Source organism: Zeugodacus cucurbitae, chromosome 6 (assembly GCF_028554725.1).
Source record: "Zeugodacus cucurbitae isolate PBARC_wt_2022May chromosome 6, idZeuCucr1.2, whole genome shotgun sequence".
NCBI lineage: Eukaryota > Metazoa > Arthropoda > Insecta > Diptera > Tephritidae > Zeugodacus > Zeugodacus cucurbitae.
In genome coordinates, this window is record NC_071671.1 from 44,255,540 (window position 1) to 44,272,579 (window position 17,040).

At 33.0% G+C, this 17,040-nt stretch overlaps 1 protein-coding gene across 2 annotated transcripts in view; it reads left to right on the forward strand.

The window, feature by feature from the left end:
- Window positions 1–1,238: 1,238 nt before the first annotated feature.
- Window positions 1,239–17,040, forward strand: part of LOC105209805 (integrin alpha-PS3) — a 39,916-nt gene continuing 24,114 nt past the window's right edge. The window contains exons 1-2 of one of the 2 annotated variants that reach the window (XM_011180409.3): window positions 1,239–1,473; window positions 4,030–4,516. In XM_011180409.3, the coding sequence (XP_011178711.2) occupies window positions 4,251–4,516 (266 nt within the window). In that variant the 5' untranslated portion in view covers window positions 1,239–1,473; window positions 4,030–4,250. The remainder of the gene's footprint in view (window positions 1,474–4,029; window positions 4,517–17,040) is intronic. The other variant, XM_011180408.3, reaches the window with a different exon arrangement.

The window sequence follows — 17,040 nt, forward strand, 5'->3', positions numbered from 1 at the left end:
AAGTCTTGTATATGAAATAATGTTTTATGTAATAGTTCCGTTTGGTCTGTGTTTTCGTATTACAGCTTTTTTGATTTCACGTTGATTTTCAGTCATTTTTTTCTGGTTTTAAAACAACTTCAACAAATAATCTTCTCTGAGGCATTAATATTTATACCCCAAATGTTGTAAAACTTACTGTGGTTCAATATTGTCAGATTAGTTATAAAAATCTTTAGGTTTACTTTTCATTAACCCATTATACCAGTTAGAACATATAATCAGTTTACTTCCCAAAGGCCAGTTATTTCTCAAAGGTGCTTTTTCGGGATCCGTAGCTAATGAAAAGAACTCTCAATGATTAATACTATGCTTTAAAAACTTCTTATCCTTCCCGTTAATTAATATGGTGTTGAGGCTTTAGTAATGTTCCGACAAGATTATTTGGTGTTTAAGTATCAGAGATGGAGATCATTTCAAGCAGGCGATTAGTATGATGAACCCAATGAGCTCTATGAAAATGAAATATGTACATGCTGAGCCCAAGATGTACTAATTAAAGATTCAATTTAAATGGCGACATCTATATTCGACAACCATAGATACAATTTAAATAAGATTTGCAGGACACAGCCAAATGGGTGAAATAAATGATGATGAATAAATTTTAAGGTTATGCGAGTATGAAATAATAAAAATCTGAATCTATCTGAAAAGAAGACTACCAGAATCTTGCTCAAGAGTGTAACTATTGCAATCATGCATGCATTCACCACCCTCACCCAACCACGCACGTGTACACATATGGGACAAGCAACCACCCTTTGTGCACTCCCTGCAAACTCTCATTTGAACAGTTCAATTTTTGTACTATTTTATTTTATTTTTTTATTTTCTTTTCGCCTGCTTTCCCCCTCAATGCATTCGCATGTACTTCTATGTTGAATGTGTGATATTATTTTCGTCTACTACAGTTCACGCATTCATATCTATCGCATGGATTCAATTTGCTCAGAGCAGCCGCAACTACGACGTACTCGCAGTGCAACTGAGAGACAACCAGCAATGCTTGCAGCGAAAACTAGTGTTGGCGCCGGTGCCAACAGCAACAACAAAGCACACACAGTAAACAAAGTGGAATGAAACGGCCGGCCGGTGTGGAGAGCTCACCGCTCACCGCGCGACTGCACGCAGTAGCTGCGAAAGTTGAGCAGCGGCGCTGAGCTAAGCTTAGGGCCAATGAAGCCTGCTTGCTGGTCATTTTCAATTGGATTGTTGGCGAAGACGGATGCAAAACGGAGAGATACAAAAGTGGTGTTGAGAAGTCGGTGTACATAATTCGAAAAGTCGAAATCGTGTACGAAACTTGAAGAGTAGTGTTTGCCGTTGAAGTGGAATTTGTGGTGTAGTGGAGTGAGGAGTGTAGTGAAGTGCATGCGCCAAAGTGGGCGGTAGAGGTGTGTAGGATTAAAGTGATTTTTGTGAAATTATAGTGTAAGTGTGTGTGTGTTTATGGGTGTAAATACTATATAAAATATGGAGGAATTTGTTATTTAGTGATATTTTTTTTAAATGCAACAACAACAAAAATTTATAATAATATTTACAACAACAGCAATAACAAAAAATTATAACATTTACAACAACAACGACAACATTTACAACAAAAAACAAATCACAGAACTAATGATAATTAGAACAACAACAACAAAAACAAATAATAATAATATAAAATTTGTTTTAACAACAACATTTTTTTTTAAATTATTTACAAATACAACATCACATTTTTATAAAATTGTTAAGAATAATAACAATATCATACAACTAATCGCACTGATAACAACAACAATAACAACAAATCTATACATGTATTTACAACAACAACAACAATAAAATTGTAGCAATAATCGCAATGATAATTACAATAACAACAACATACATGCATATAATAGTACTTAATTTGTATATAATCAAGCATAAGGGCTCCTTAATCAGTGAATATGACTAAGTACCAGTGGAGCCTGTAGACAGTCTTCGGTGTGCTGTCTTGCGGTCACTTGGAGATACGTGCAATGGGCGACAAAAGTCACTTATCCGGTGGTGTAATCAAGCATTGGATTCATATGCAGCTATGAAGTATATACATATGTATATATGTATGTATGTATATATATATATATATATATATATATCTATATACATGTTGACTTTGTGTACAATAAGCTGCAATTACCACGACAACAACACCAATGAATGGACATAGTGACTTATAAGTGCTATCACAACAATCACAACAATAACAATAGCAAAGCTAAAAACGACAGAACAGCAGCAGCGTAGATTAAAAGCGTAAAAATAAATAAAAATAAAAAAAAATAAAAAAAAATATTTAGTTGTGGAAAAATAGTGGAGAAAATCGTCACATCCGTCGACGCAATTGTTGTTTATTTGTAGTACATTTTTTTTGTTTTTCTCATTTGGTGGCTTCTGCTCAGTGATCAGCTAGCGAGCAACCGCGATCGGTTCGTCGGCTAGAGATATTTTTGCAAGTGGTACTCGGCGTTGCCGGCCAGTGCGCTGATACGCAACGCAACGCAAATTAAGCGCACAACAACAAAAAGAAAAACACACACACACATATGCATATACGAATATGTAGACGTAGGCACAATCGGCATTTCAGCGTTCCAATTGTGGGCAGCCGGCAGCCGGTCCGTGCGACAGTTTGATGCCATTGCGCATCCAGTTGTGATCTATCCGTGACGCTTTGGTGGAGTGGCGTTGCAACGTGCTGTCGGCGTAACGCGTTTTAATTGAATTAGTGAAATGAAGTGTTTCAAGTGTTAAGTGCGTTGTATGTATTTGTAATGTGCTTGTTATTGTTGTTGTAGTGCTTATCAGTTGCTTCATTAAACATATCTTGAATTGAAGTTGGAAAAATAAAAAAAAGCAACGGTGTTGTGTTAAATTGCGAGAAAATGATGATCACACACAAACGCACATTTTTATATATGAGTGAGTATGTGTCTTCAAGAAAGCCACAACTTGGTATCTCACTGGTTGAGCTCACTTTATTCTTTTTTTATTCGTCTGAAATGGCAAATAGGAGGAGATAAACAAGTTCCGCGCATAAATTGTGATTAATGATGTTTGCGAGGGGAAATCATTATACATTTAAAGGAAGACAGCATAAATGCTAATTAAGAAATTCATGAAAAATATTAATTGACTTGAATATATGAACACTTTTGTGCATATTGAATTACATATGTATGTATGCTTATACAGTACATATGTGTTTGCAAAAAAAATAAAAAGGCTAAGAAATATAATACACAAGAAGTGCGGGCTCTAAAAGATTTTGCAATGCGCTTAAAAATTGAAAAAATTAATTAAAAAAAAATTAATAAAATAAAATAAAATAAAATAAAATAAAATAAAATAAAATAAAATAAAATAAAATAAAATAAAATAAAATAAAATAAAATAAAATAAAATAAAATAAAATAAAATAAAATAAAATAAAATAAAATAAAATAAAATAAAATAAAATAAAATAAAATAAAATAAAATAAAATAAAATAAAATAAAATAAAATAAAATAAAATAAAAAATAAAATAAAATAAAATAAAATAAAATAAAATAAAATAAAATAAAATAAAATAAAATAATAGAAAGTATGCATATAATTCTTTTACGCAGTGTTCTATAAAATCTGAAATCGGCATTGAAGTTTGAAGTGTTGAGTAAGGATTCATATATTTTGAAAATAAATATATTAATGAGTGAATTGTCTATATTATATATTATATAATAAAATATAAAATAATAAAGAAAATATACAAGAACCATTGTTACACACACGCTTAACTAAAATCAAATGCTTGAAAAAATATGTCTTTCCTTAAAAAAAATGTGTTTTCGGGACAAAAAATTATTTAAAATAAAAAAATGTGATTCACCGATTTAATAATTATAAATGTTAATTATTGTTTCAAAAAACATATTTTAATTAATTTTGACACAATTGTTTCCACTTTATTTAGCCTTCGCCAACAAAACACTACTTTTACTTTAAAAAAATTTACCTCAGCAACACTAATTGCACTTAGACACAACAATACAAAAACAGTAACACCAACGCCAATTCCAATAAAATAAATTTGGCTTGAAAACAATTGTGATAAATTAGTGGTCTAGGTCTAACAACAAACACACGCAAAAAAGTGAATCCAAGAAGCAGTGAATAAAATTAAATTTATGCAAAATGCAAAATCAAACGAAACGTGTCAAAATGTCAACGCAACAGCAAGAAAACAACAAAAGCAACAATCAACGCAGACTGCCCAGCCAGCAGCGATTCACCTACATCGCGCTGCTCTGCAGCGTGTTCACGCTGATTTGGCGCGCCGATGGCTTCAACTTCGCCAATCAGCCAAACATTGCAGTTCCAGCGCCGAAAGACTTGAAATTCTTCAAACCGCAAACGCGCAGTTCCTATTTCGGTTATACGCTGCTGTTGCGACCGACGAGGTGAGTTTCGCCGCAATCAATAGATACATCTCGATGTTTATACAAATGTGTGCACTTATGCAAACGTCTTCCCACAATCATATTCATACATACACATGCTAACTGTACAGATACAGCTATTTTCATTTTGTTTTTGCGGTTAAAAATTTTGATTGCAAAAATTAATTGATTCCCATGAGTTTCCACTTTGGATTCGCAAAAGGCAAATTAATGGGTGGTATTTTTATGATATTAATGAATGCCCCAACAGAAAGTAAAAATTACGATTCTCTTAAAATGAAGAAAATTCGTGGGATATGAAAGGGAAAGATATTAATATTTGGAAATATATTTCACTACGGAGCGACATTTTTTGGTTGGTATGAGATTTGTGAGTCGAACAAATAACTGGTATAAACTGGTATAATCAAATGAAGAGTTACTATAATGAGATTTAAATATATATGTATATCTCAAAGTCGAGTGTTCATGCTTCCTTAAATACAATGGAGCACGGCTTCGCCATATTGAACGAAGAGGGACAAATCGAAATAGCTACTATATAGAATATTAACTCCATATGCCAAAGGAGTATACGTAGTACCACCAAACTATTACATTTATCAAATAATATGTAACAGTATTCCCTTCGCCGGGGTTACTGCTCTGAGAACAGTGCGGTTTGAGATATGCTTTAATCAAATTTAGTTTTCTCCATTTGGAATATGGTTTTTGGTCTCAATTAACTGTGCCACTCGCTGATAGCAGAGTGGTGGATTATAATTAAATTTTCGGAAAAAATGTATCTAATTGATCTTGTATTGATACCTATGTTGTAGACTTTTGGATTTTCGTATATACAATTAACTTCTTCAACGAAAATGAGCTCTGCTAATACTTCTCCAAACACTTAACTCCAACATTTATTTTACGACTAAGTCGACTAAGCTTTCCAGAAGTTCCAACAATGCCTTTATCATTAGAGGTCAATAGATATTTCGTATATTTAGAAAGTCTCTCAATCCTCGGCACCTATATTTTATTATAAAATAATGCAGTATATATACAATTTAAATCATTAATTAGTAAAATTTATAGTTAAGATAGTAAATATTATAGATCATGAAAAATGTGTACGAGAACGTTCGATTCCATTTGGAACTTTTTCTTCCCCAGGAACTTTTTAATGTTTTCATACAGATAAAACTACCTATTCTTACCAAAAAGTCGTATAAACCTACCTGAACTACTTCTGACTAAAGCATTGAAGAGTCTTAATTATTTACACTTCATGTGCTCTCTTTTATATTTCTGTTAAAAAACGGTTCTGCAGCGTATAGGTTCACCAATTAAATTTTTCAGTCCAAATTTCATCAATTAACATATAGATGATCCACCGATAACCCAAACCAATTGGCTGATACTGTCTTTATAAAGCAGTAATTCGATTTCCGTTACGTTTTTGTTGTGATTGCTTTCCTAAGCCATCTCAGGAACCGCAATAATTGCCAGCTTTGCATATTTAAATGGTTAATTTATTGGCTTTCAATTACTCCACCCTTATAGGCAACACCTCCAAAATAAATAAACAAATACAAAGCAAATTACTGTTTATTAGAACAAATTGCAATAACAAAAAATAAACATAATAGTTGTGTAAGAATACCGAGTATTAGCAGTGGATAACCAAACATTGCAACAAACTCTCTCTCTCCATGTGGACATTTATGTACATTCAAACAAGTTTACTCGTATATGCGAGCATAAGAACTTCAATAACTTGAAGAAATCACGAAAACTTACGTCAGACTTAAAGCGAAGAATATGAAGAAATTTATTCCCATTTAAATTCGTGCATGAATTCTTTATTCAATTAGCGTCTTCGCGAGTTAGCGAGAGTTGCGGGCAAGTTAGCGGTGTAGTGGGAAATAAATAGTGAAGAATTGTGTACACAAATAAACAAAATAAAATAGCGAACAAATAAATAAACCACAATTCAAGAAGTCGCATTCGAGACGAGACTCTGAAGTAACAAAATTAGTAGAAATTGAAGTTTAAAGGGGTATCAAGATAACGAGGAGTTGTCAAATGATAACGGCGTTGATCATGTTAAAATCATGAAATGGGTTCTTTAGTCGCATTCATTGAGGGTCATTACGCGTAGTAAAGTCATCAGATATAATCAAGAAATAATGGGATTAGATAAATATGTCTGGGCGAACCTCATTGAAATATCAAATTTCATTTCTTTTGAGGAAGCGCGGATGTCCTATAGGGATAAATAACATACGGCAATGGAATTTTCGATTTTGCCGTAATTGTCTTGTATATATTTATTGATATTCCATATACCTAACTGTTTCTTGAGTTAGCACTCCAGTTTTAATATTTATGTTCTAGATTCGTTCCGTTCTGCTATCCATTTTATCCCATCATTCTTTGCCCCATCTTTCGAATACAAGATATCAAGCTCTGCAAACAATACGCATTGAAATGGCTTTAGTTTGGTATGCGGATAGTCCCGGTAAACATACATGAAATTTTTACTTATATATGTACTGAGAGCAGTAGGAAAGTGCATATTAGATCTAAAACAGGCAAGGTTCTCCGATTATTTCTTCCATAGAATGGTCCTACAACTCTCCACAAGGTAAGGGGCATCAGGCTTCTAAAATGGGTTCTTGATTCTCCAAAGTCGTTTATGGTGCATTTCGACTATTGTGGTTTCACAAATAATCGATAAACGAATTTCACTGTGCTAATTTCTTATATAAATATATACATACATATAAGCTGCCATCGATTTGTCACTTCTCTGCTCGCTATCTTTGGGCGCTGCTCGCCTGTCAAAAATTTTACATGTGAAAGCAACAACAAAGATATCTAGTTGAATTCGTGCTGGAGAGTATGCGAATACCTCATTAAAATTTCAGTAGTCGCTTGCTGAGTGCTACCAAGTTTTTTTTTACTCATTTTAGAACCATTTTACTATTGTGAACGGCTCAAAGAAGAAATTACTGTCAAAATAATAAAAATTGTTATACACAAATTTGAAATTGAAAAGGGCAGGCGAAGATAAATCGTTAGTATATTTGTATTGAATTTATTGAATAAAAAACTTTAATAAAAATTAAATTTGTTGCAGAAAACGTTAGACCACGGTCTATGTCTGAAGAGTTCAGTGCGACCAAGTTATATACAATTCGATTTCAAGGCTGCCAGTTTGTATGGAAATTCGGAAAGTTTGTTCGATTGGCTTGTCTATAGCAGTTAGCCAATCGATGACAGCTATAGTACACGAGTATTTGAAAGTACCTCAGCAGTTCCAATTACGTGAAGAATTACTTACACATATGTATATACTATATAGTTGTTCTCCATTGTTTTGCAATCGGCCTATTGCAATATTTATTTTATGTCATAAACAAAGAAATTCGATAACACTAACTCGTGATTGTGAGAATTGCAATATGTTTAATTTATTTTTCAACGCAAAAAGTAAAAGCAAAAAGTAAACCTTTCGGGGATTTAATAAAATACTTTCAATGCTTTCCATACATTTGCTTACATCCATCAAGAGCCAAACAAATACAAACATGCTAATCGGTGTTGTAGGCGAGCTTATCTCTCACTTTTGCTGCTCCCACGCTAAATTTATCTGTGTCAGCAAGACATAACAGCATAACTCCATATTGAAGGGTTTTGAGAAAAATGTTTTGTGATGAATTTGGTGTCTAAATTATGTCCCACTGCTTCGAAGTAATTAATGAAATTGTTAAATTTCTAGTAAAATTAATCAAAAGTGCTGTTTCTGACAATCTAGAATCTCAATAACAGAGTGAAGACTCAACATGACTTTGTGGGTTGTGACTTTTGGTCGCAGACATGATATGTTTCTGAATGTTTATATGTAAATAGTACATAATACATACTTCCTCACCTCATCTTGCTGTCGTAATGCTCACCTCTGTCCACTCCTTACGAAATAAACAAATTATTTTAAAGTTTTTTTGTTGCAGTTTATTTGTGTTTGCTTATTTGTTGGAGTGCTGTCGCTTCAAACGCTTGTCACAATTTGTTATTTTTAAAGCACTGACAGCTGAACACATATTTACATACATACAGCTAGTTTGAGAACTCAGAAAGCACCAAGAATGCTCGAATGCACGGGTGTAAGCTTCAAATAAACAGATACTAGATATAAGATACCCTTACATACATATGTACATACATACATAAGTAAACTTGTGATTCTCGTTGTTGCCCCAAGTCGATCAGCATTCAGCAGCTCGTCTAGCCTAATAGCTTATCGACATAACTAACTGCTTTCTTTATGTTTAACGCTTGTATCGGGTTTTATCACTTTCTGTGCACCGATAGCTCAGCGTGTGAGTCGTGAATATACTCCCATAGATACATACATTCATTCACATACTAATATATGTATATATGTATGTACGCGTATTGACTCGTAGTCACATGTGATTGTCTATGCTTATCTGTCAATTCGTTTTAATTCCAATGATTATTAAGGGTGTTCGTTTAAGGCAGCATGATTTAATAAATATTTTAAAATAAATTATATTCTTGTAATATATTAATAAGGGAGACTTTTGATAATCTTTATTACACAAGCATTAGGATTTCTGCAACCTGAATAGGATATTTTCTACATTCGACTTGTCCACTGACAGCTGTCGTGAACTCTTCTCTTCCCGGAAACTCTACACAGATACCGGTTCAAATGTAAACAGATTTTTCGCGCTCCCCATATTTGATTGATAGTTTTTCTCAAGTAATACATATTTTGATAGTTTTCATACTCTTACCGGTTTATTAATCATTTAAGTCTGAAAGTCCAATTTTTGGGCATACCAACTCAAAAATCCTCGTAGTAGCTATTTCTCAAATTCCAGAAATTTATGTTATTGTTGTTAATTGACGTTCTTAAAATTACTCTAAAATTATTTTCAAATTGTTCCGGTTGAAGCACCCTGTTTGGTTTTTTGGGGCCATTGACATTGAAATCTCATTTGTGACGTTGCGCGTACGGCGGAGCATGTATTTTTAGAATTGCGAAATAAAAAATTGCATGTTTTATTTTTGAAATAAGTAGATACTATAGGCTTATTTAAAGGCAAGAATATATTGAAACATATGTATATACAATATATGTATGTACATTTTGTTATTATTAGAAACTACACCAGAAAAGAAAGAAAGTGCAAATCGAAGATATTACTAAATAGTAACTTACATATGTACGCATACATATATATATATATATATGGTCTTTTCAAATCACCTGTGCTTGTCAATCTAAAGATTATGTTGTTCTGGATTTACTAAAATATTTTTGAGACCTTATTTTTTTTTTAGTAAAAGCATAGAAGTCGTCATTACTTTTATTCTTCAGATTATAATTAATCGTAGACAGAAGTACATGAAATGGGAAGGTTCCAAAATTGAACTCGTAAGAATACAGAGCTTAGTTAGGTTAGATTAGTAGGTCGATCTATGCATATGCAGGAAAATCTAACTTGGACAGATTTGAGCGCTGTCCTTTGTGACACCAAAAAACCTCATAATAAGATAGAATACAGAGGTTCAAAGATCATTAACGGTAGCAAGAGACTTCGAAATGTTGAAGAGATTGTTCTCATAGTTTTTAAGATAAATAAATTGGCATTATTATGCAGTTATAATTGTTATAGGTGAGATGCTGGAAGCAGAAAGAAGAGATGGAAGATATCGGTGTCTATGACTGATGAAGCAGAAAATAGTTCCTTTGGTGATTTATATAATCCCGTACATATAATCCATAATAAATTATAATCACATAACATTTCCTTGAACTATTCGGAGGATGTGTCATATGACAATTACTCGCGCTGAGTAACAAGAACGGTTGATTGAATGCTTCACTTGAGCAGCAAGATATGACTAATGAATAAGGTTAAAAGCCATGGTCTATTGCGGAATATTTAAATTTGGAGATGCTCTTCCTAAATTTCTAGATTTGCAAAATTACTTTACACAATTAAAACAGAGTCATTGAAAATTGTCAGTTCTTGATTTTGCATTTATTTATTTTTTTGAGTATAGTGAGAATAAAATCCCTGAAATACAATTACTGATTTTTTTTCTTTCAATACAATTTGTTGTACTATTTATTATTGGCAAATTTCGGAAATATAACCCCTCATTAATTACTTTTGATGCTAATAATTATATTTTTTCAAACCTCTTTCACCACGCCTACTTTTTTGTTTCACTCACATCAATTCGCCACCCTACACACAATTTCCGAACTCTTACTGAATATTCACACACACTTACACACATTTTCACGATCAAGTGTTCTTTTGTTACACTACATATAATACAGAATATTCATTACAATGCAGCTATAATTGTAATTGTTATAAGGAAAGCTGGAATAGTAAGACTCATTAGTAATGCAAACCGATTTCCTCAAAAACACAGCATTTCCTTATTAGGCGACACACTTGTAGAAATTGTATAAATACACAATTAACGGGAACGGGAAATCCATAAACACAGACGAAATGGGCTGACAGTTGCATGTAATGTCAACACTCCCCTCTCTACCGGGCGCTTAACAACGACAACAGATGTGCAAACGAAAGTGAATGCAGATACAAAAATAGTCAACGATGACTAATGCAAGCATTCACTATTGAAATCGTGTTTATGTGTGCGTGTGTTTAGTATATGATATTTTGACATGTGTGTACTATAATGCAGTGTTGTATTTATTATCTATGTGGCTTATTCATTTATCCATGACTTGCAATGACGTCTTTCACCTTCATTCGCCAGTTATGAATATTTATTAAGTTCTTTTGAATGAATCTGGCGGAGCAGCGAAAAACAAAAACAAACAATAAAAGTTGTTTTCGATTTTTTATTTGTTAAAATACTAGATGTTGTTGCTGTGCATGTGAAGCAGATAGACAACAACATAATTGGGTTTTAGTTGAAAAAAGCAGGCGTGTGCGTCTGACGGGTGGACATACAGTTGTGTCATGGCTACACGGGTTGGGCTTTTGGATTGAGAAATTATAAAAAAAATAATTAACTTACAGTTGTTTATTAAAAACTCCTTTTGGTTCAACAATGATAGATTACCGAGTGTCTAGAAATGTATCTCAAAAGTACTGTTGCAGCATAAGCTGCAGAAAAGCTCGGCCCAAAAGCTCTTAAAGTCATTTATTTATGTCAATAAGAACTTGGCAATTATTTATGTTTATACATATAAACGTAAAACGTACATATATATAAATATACATATATATATGTATATGTTCATATCTATTCATACTTAAGCCCGCTTCAACTAAATTGCAGTTCGGTCATAAAATTCTAGACGCAATGACCTTCATGACTTAATTGCTGTCGTGACTTAATAAATACTCGCGTTTTGCATGCTTTTATTACAGGTCTCTCTGAAATTCTTCTATGTGCTATTTACATACATACATTTATATATTTAGACATATATTCATGTATACAATCGAGTATGAACTTAAAAAAATGTGCTGCACACAGCTGTTGGCAATCAAGTTTAGCTCTAAGCTCTAAGTGTATGTATATATAGTAGTTATGTAATATGCGATGCATGTGTATATACATATATAAAATATGTACATATGTATGTAGAAAAACAAATTTCAGGTTGCGAAAATAATTGAAAAACTTGGCGACTGAAAAACTAGTAGTTATAGAGGGGCTCCACTGGGGTTTAGAAAAATATAAAAATGTAGAAACGACTAAATGGAGTTTCCAATTCTAAATTAATGTATTTAGAACCTCGGTACTTTTGAAAATAAATTATTATTTAGAAACCTGTACATTTTTGTTGGGTTCCTTGTTAAGATGTCTCAATTGAGATGAATATACGAGAGAACACAAATGATCAGATTAGCGTATTTCTTATTATCGATATAGAGCTCGTAAGTTGAAATCAATGACAGAATTTTACTATTTAAGTATCCGTTGTCTAACTCAGAACTCTTCATTTTTTGCCTCGAGTACAACTCTTAGATAATTTGATTAACTAAACGCATTTTCTATTTTGTTTGAGAATATGAAATGAGAAAATTTTATTCAATCTTAATAGATTTGACCCAGATTGTTAAAAGTAATTGCATACTTTTAATACAAGTCGCCTTAGGTTAAGCCTGGAAAATTCAATCCAGTGTTCTTGATACAACGAATTTCATTTGGTACCCTCAGCCGGTTCACAGTGACTTTTTTATTTCGGAATTGAACAGCAAAATGTCAATAAAGAACAAAATTCGATCCTATCGCTGACGAAGGAGGTTAATTTGAGTTCCGTTGGAGAGAATCTATTTTTCGATCGATGATCTTTTTGGAAAAAATTTGGTTTTAAGTACGAGTCTTGCAAACAGAATAAGTTAACTTGAATAAGTTAATAACAATTACTGTCACTATTGTGATGATAACTCACTATTGTGATGATAACTCCAGTTTAATCACTAAACCTTTGCTGAAATACGGACGCTCTTGATTAAGTAGACTTTTCAGATGGTTGCATTAGAACATATACTTGCAAAGGTCAAAAAGTTACAGATTATTCAGTAAATGGGTGCTTTAAACAGATATCAAATATTTGAAGGATTTCGTTATATGGAGAAAGATTCCCGAAAGATTGTTGGTGGAGAATTTCATTTTCATTGTTCAAATGGTGCAATTCGGTTTCTAAGAAATTATAATTATTTAAAATACATATATAGTGGAACTTCCATAACTCAAACTTCTATAAGTCGAAGATCGCTATAACTCGAACTTTTGAACTGGCAATAGCGTTTAGAAATCAAATTTCATCCAAATTTCCTTCCATAACTCGAAGTTTTTTGTGGATTATGGTGATTCGAGTTAGAAAAGTTCCACTGTATTAGCCAAACCTTTAAAGTAATCATTTATAAATTTAAGATCGCTTCATGTTCCAAAACTACCTGAAGGTTATCCGATTGTCTTTAAAACATATTTCGTGGTGCTTTCCTGATATGTTTGTATATCATAGTAACAGGGAACCTCTTTTTACTGCAAATCAATGGTGCACAAAGCCTAAGTATGAAACCAAACAATTTCTTTTCTAAACTTAAGGGGCTATGCGACTTTCGTCCTTTTTTTTTAAGAAAATACTCGAATGAATATTTTGAAGTTTTTTGGACATAATAAGGTATATTTTCTATAGCTATATTTTAAGATTTTTTTTTTACAAAAATATTGAAAAATAACTGAGTAATATGCTGTCTTGCGAGGTACCAAAAAAAGGTCCCCAATTGCTGATATGACTCCGGCCGAATGGGTACCTGAAAAAAAAATCAGAAAGGGTATTAAAGTTGAAGATATTTCCTATACAATAACATATCCTATGATTTTTAAAAATTTCAAAAATTAACAAAATGACGTAGTTTGAAAAAATGTAGTTTTTTAAGTAAACAAATTGTCGTTTCTTTAATGCCAAATTGACAATATTCAACAACTCAAAAATATCGTAGGTCATTGTAAAGCAAATATATTCAAGAATACTTTAAATTTGAAGTCGATCGGTTAATTTCTCGTTGAGTTATGATGTCCGCAATTTTGATAAATATCGTTTCGGAAATAACGCGTTTAAAGTTTCGACCATAGCGGCTTATATAATACGTGCGAACGGTCGCTCTTTAGAACGTTGTCATTCAAAAACTATTCCAGATACGACCTTACCGCTTCCACAGGATATTTTTGAAAGCTAAACTATCGAATAAGAAAATAATAAAAAAATCGGTTTTTTTTTAAATGTCACGTTTGGTATAGCCCCTTAAGGCATTGCAGTTGATAGTGTCTAGCTTTGTGTTTATGATATGAACCCTTCTTTTAGAACCACATTTGGTTGGCTCAGAGTTACTGCTCAATGAAAGCAGCTTTCGTAGAACCTCACGCTAACAGATTTTCAGCATTAAATAGTAAATACATAGAGGAGGACAAACGGAAACATAAAATAGGTAATAATGATGATTTAGAATTAAAATAACGTGAAAATATTTATTTTTATAATTTTGTTACACAGATCTGTAAGTTATTAGAGTACCCTGCTGGTATTTCTATGGTTAATGTTCCCATTTCGAAGAAGTTTTATTGTAATTTCAAATAATATTCACAAATATTGTAGTTTTGGATTTCAAAGGTTCGTCTCCAAACTGTCTCTATAGAAGCCGTGAACCAGCGATTGAGTGAGCTCTGCGAACAAAAATGTACATAAATAAATACTCGAGTATAGCACGAGTATTGCGGTCAAACAAGTTTACAACGCCTTGCGTGGTAAGGGCACTTTTGAAGTTCAATGTTGTAAAACTGCTGACCGCAAGCAAACCGCAAAATTACAGTCAGAAAACCAACCGAAACTGTTAAAAAATATATATGAAAAAATGTAAGCAAAGCACATAAACCAAAAACGTATTTGTCAAACTGTTGACACACAAAGAAGAAACAGAGAAAATGAAAAAAAAACAATCAAGCTTCCCAATGAACAGTCATAGCCGGCGAGATGCTGCACAATTGAAGCCGATGGATGACTCATGGAAGACGCCACAGCTACCGTGTTGGCGAGACGCTTCCGTATAAGTGATAAAGTTGGCTGATGGACGCATGCAAGTTTACAAGTTTACAAGCAGGCATGCATAAATACATATACATATGTACATATGGATGTATGTATGTATAGAGAAGAGTATATAAATGCAGTTTAATTGTCGACTTTTTCGGTTGCGAAACAGTTTTGACCGCGTGAAATCTGTGGCAACTGTGGAAAGGAATCTCTATAACAACACAAAGAGTAAGATATTTTTAAATTAAGTAAGAAACAACAACAACAGCTAAATATGCCAAAAGCTAAAACCAAAGCAAAGCAAAGCAAAGCGTAGAGACGTCATCATAAATTATGCGTCAGTTTGCCGGGTTAAGGAACTGCAGCGGCGCAACGGTGGCGTGTCCAATGCCGCTGCTTGTGTTGCATATGGAGATGGGCGTGTCGGTATGCGTGCGAACGATCTTCATATGCACAGACTTACACACATACCTAAAGAGGTACATACTTATAGCTGCGGTTTTGTCCACTTTGTTTCAGCTGTTTGTTGTTATTGTCGTTACAGTTAAATGCGTTATTTTTAGCTGTTAACTTCTTCTTCAATTTTTATTGTCATTCCTTTCTTCTTCTCATTGCCTTTGCTTTTCTGATCTGCTTTCCCCCTCGCCTTTTAGCACCTTCAATTTCACAGCGCAGCTCAGCGCCCTGCTCTTTGTGGCTGCGTCCCATTTAAGCTTAATCGTGCAACTATTAAACAACAATATAAAATGCAAACAATATTTACTTGCAGTACGCTCAACATTACATACATACATACATACAAACACACATGCGCGCACTTTAGACCGAGCAACTCGTTGATAAGCGCAGCTTTGTGTGCAACGCGCGACGTGTCTTGCATAAAATATCTCAAGTGTCTACACAAACACAAACATACAATGCAATGCATACACATATGTATTGTTGTAATGCACATATGTAACTATTTAAGCATGTTTTTATTACTTAACAAATCATTGGCTACGCAATTCTTATGCGCATTTTATGGCTTGTATTTATTGGTCGTAACTCTTTTTCAGGTTCTCAGCTTTACTTCACGCTGACTATGTCTTATATTTTATTAGCTATTAATTGACTTGAGAGTGAATTAAATAAGCCATTTGCTGTGGTAGAAATCTAATGGCTACGTCAGGTTTTGAAGATGAAATAACCCCTCCCTAATGCCGTTCACAACTGATCAATTGTTAGAAGAAAATGAATAACTATATACAAAATTCTTATATCAGTATAATATAATTTCTTATATCTGCAGTTTCTTTAAAAGTCCAGAGATAGTCTAAGGGCCATTAAACCCATTTTAATTAATCATATTGTTTTCCTTTCAATATTCATATTATTGATTAGTTTTTCCTTAATAGATTGCATACCCTCGACCAGTTTTAAATTTTGAAGATAACTTCCTCGCATAACTCAATATTGTATCTAAAAGATTATATTATCGGCAGAACTATTCTAGGGTATATCCGAAATGACAATCTCTTCACTTACTTGCAGTTCTAACTCAAAGACACCCACTAAATGAGCGACTTATTAGTTTTCTCAAACTCGTCTAATGCAAAAAATAAGCTAAAAGCATTGCCTTTGCCTGCCTTTATTAAAAAAATGTTTTTTTTTACTGGTATATAGTCAAGAACTCAATTCGACCGCGGGGACCCTATATTATTTCTATATATTATTTCGAAATATGGAAAGAGTAATTCAGTTCTGTGTTAATAATATTGAAGATCACACACGAAAGGCGGTCATAAAAAAGTATGGTTTCATATCGAAGTATGTACTTACATTCATCAGACATCTTACCCTTAGAGTCGTCGTATCATAATTCCACAATTCTTCAAACAATTTCGAATGGTTGTAGGCTTATTCT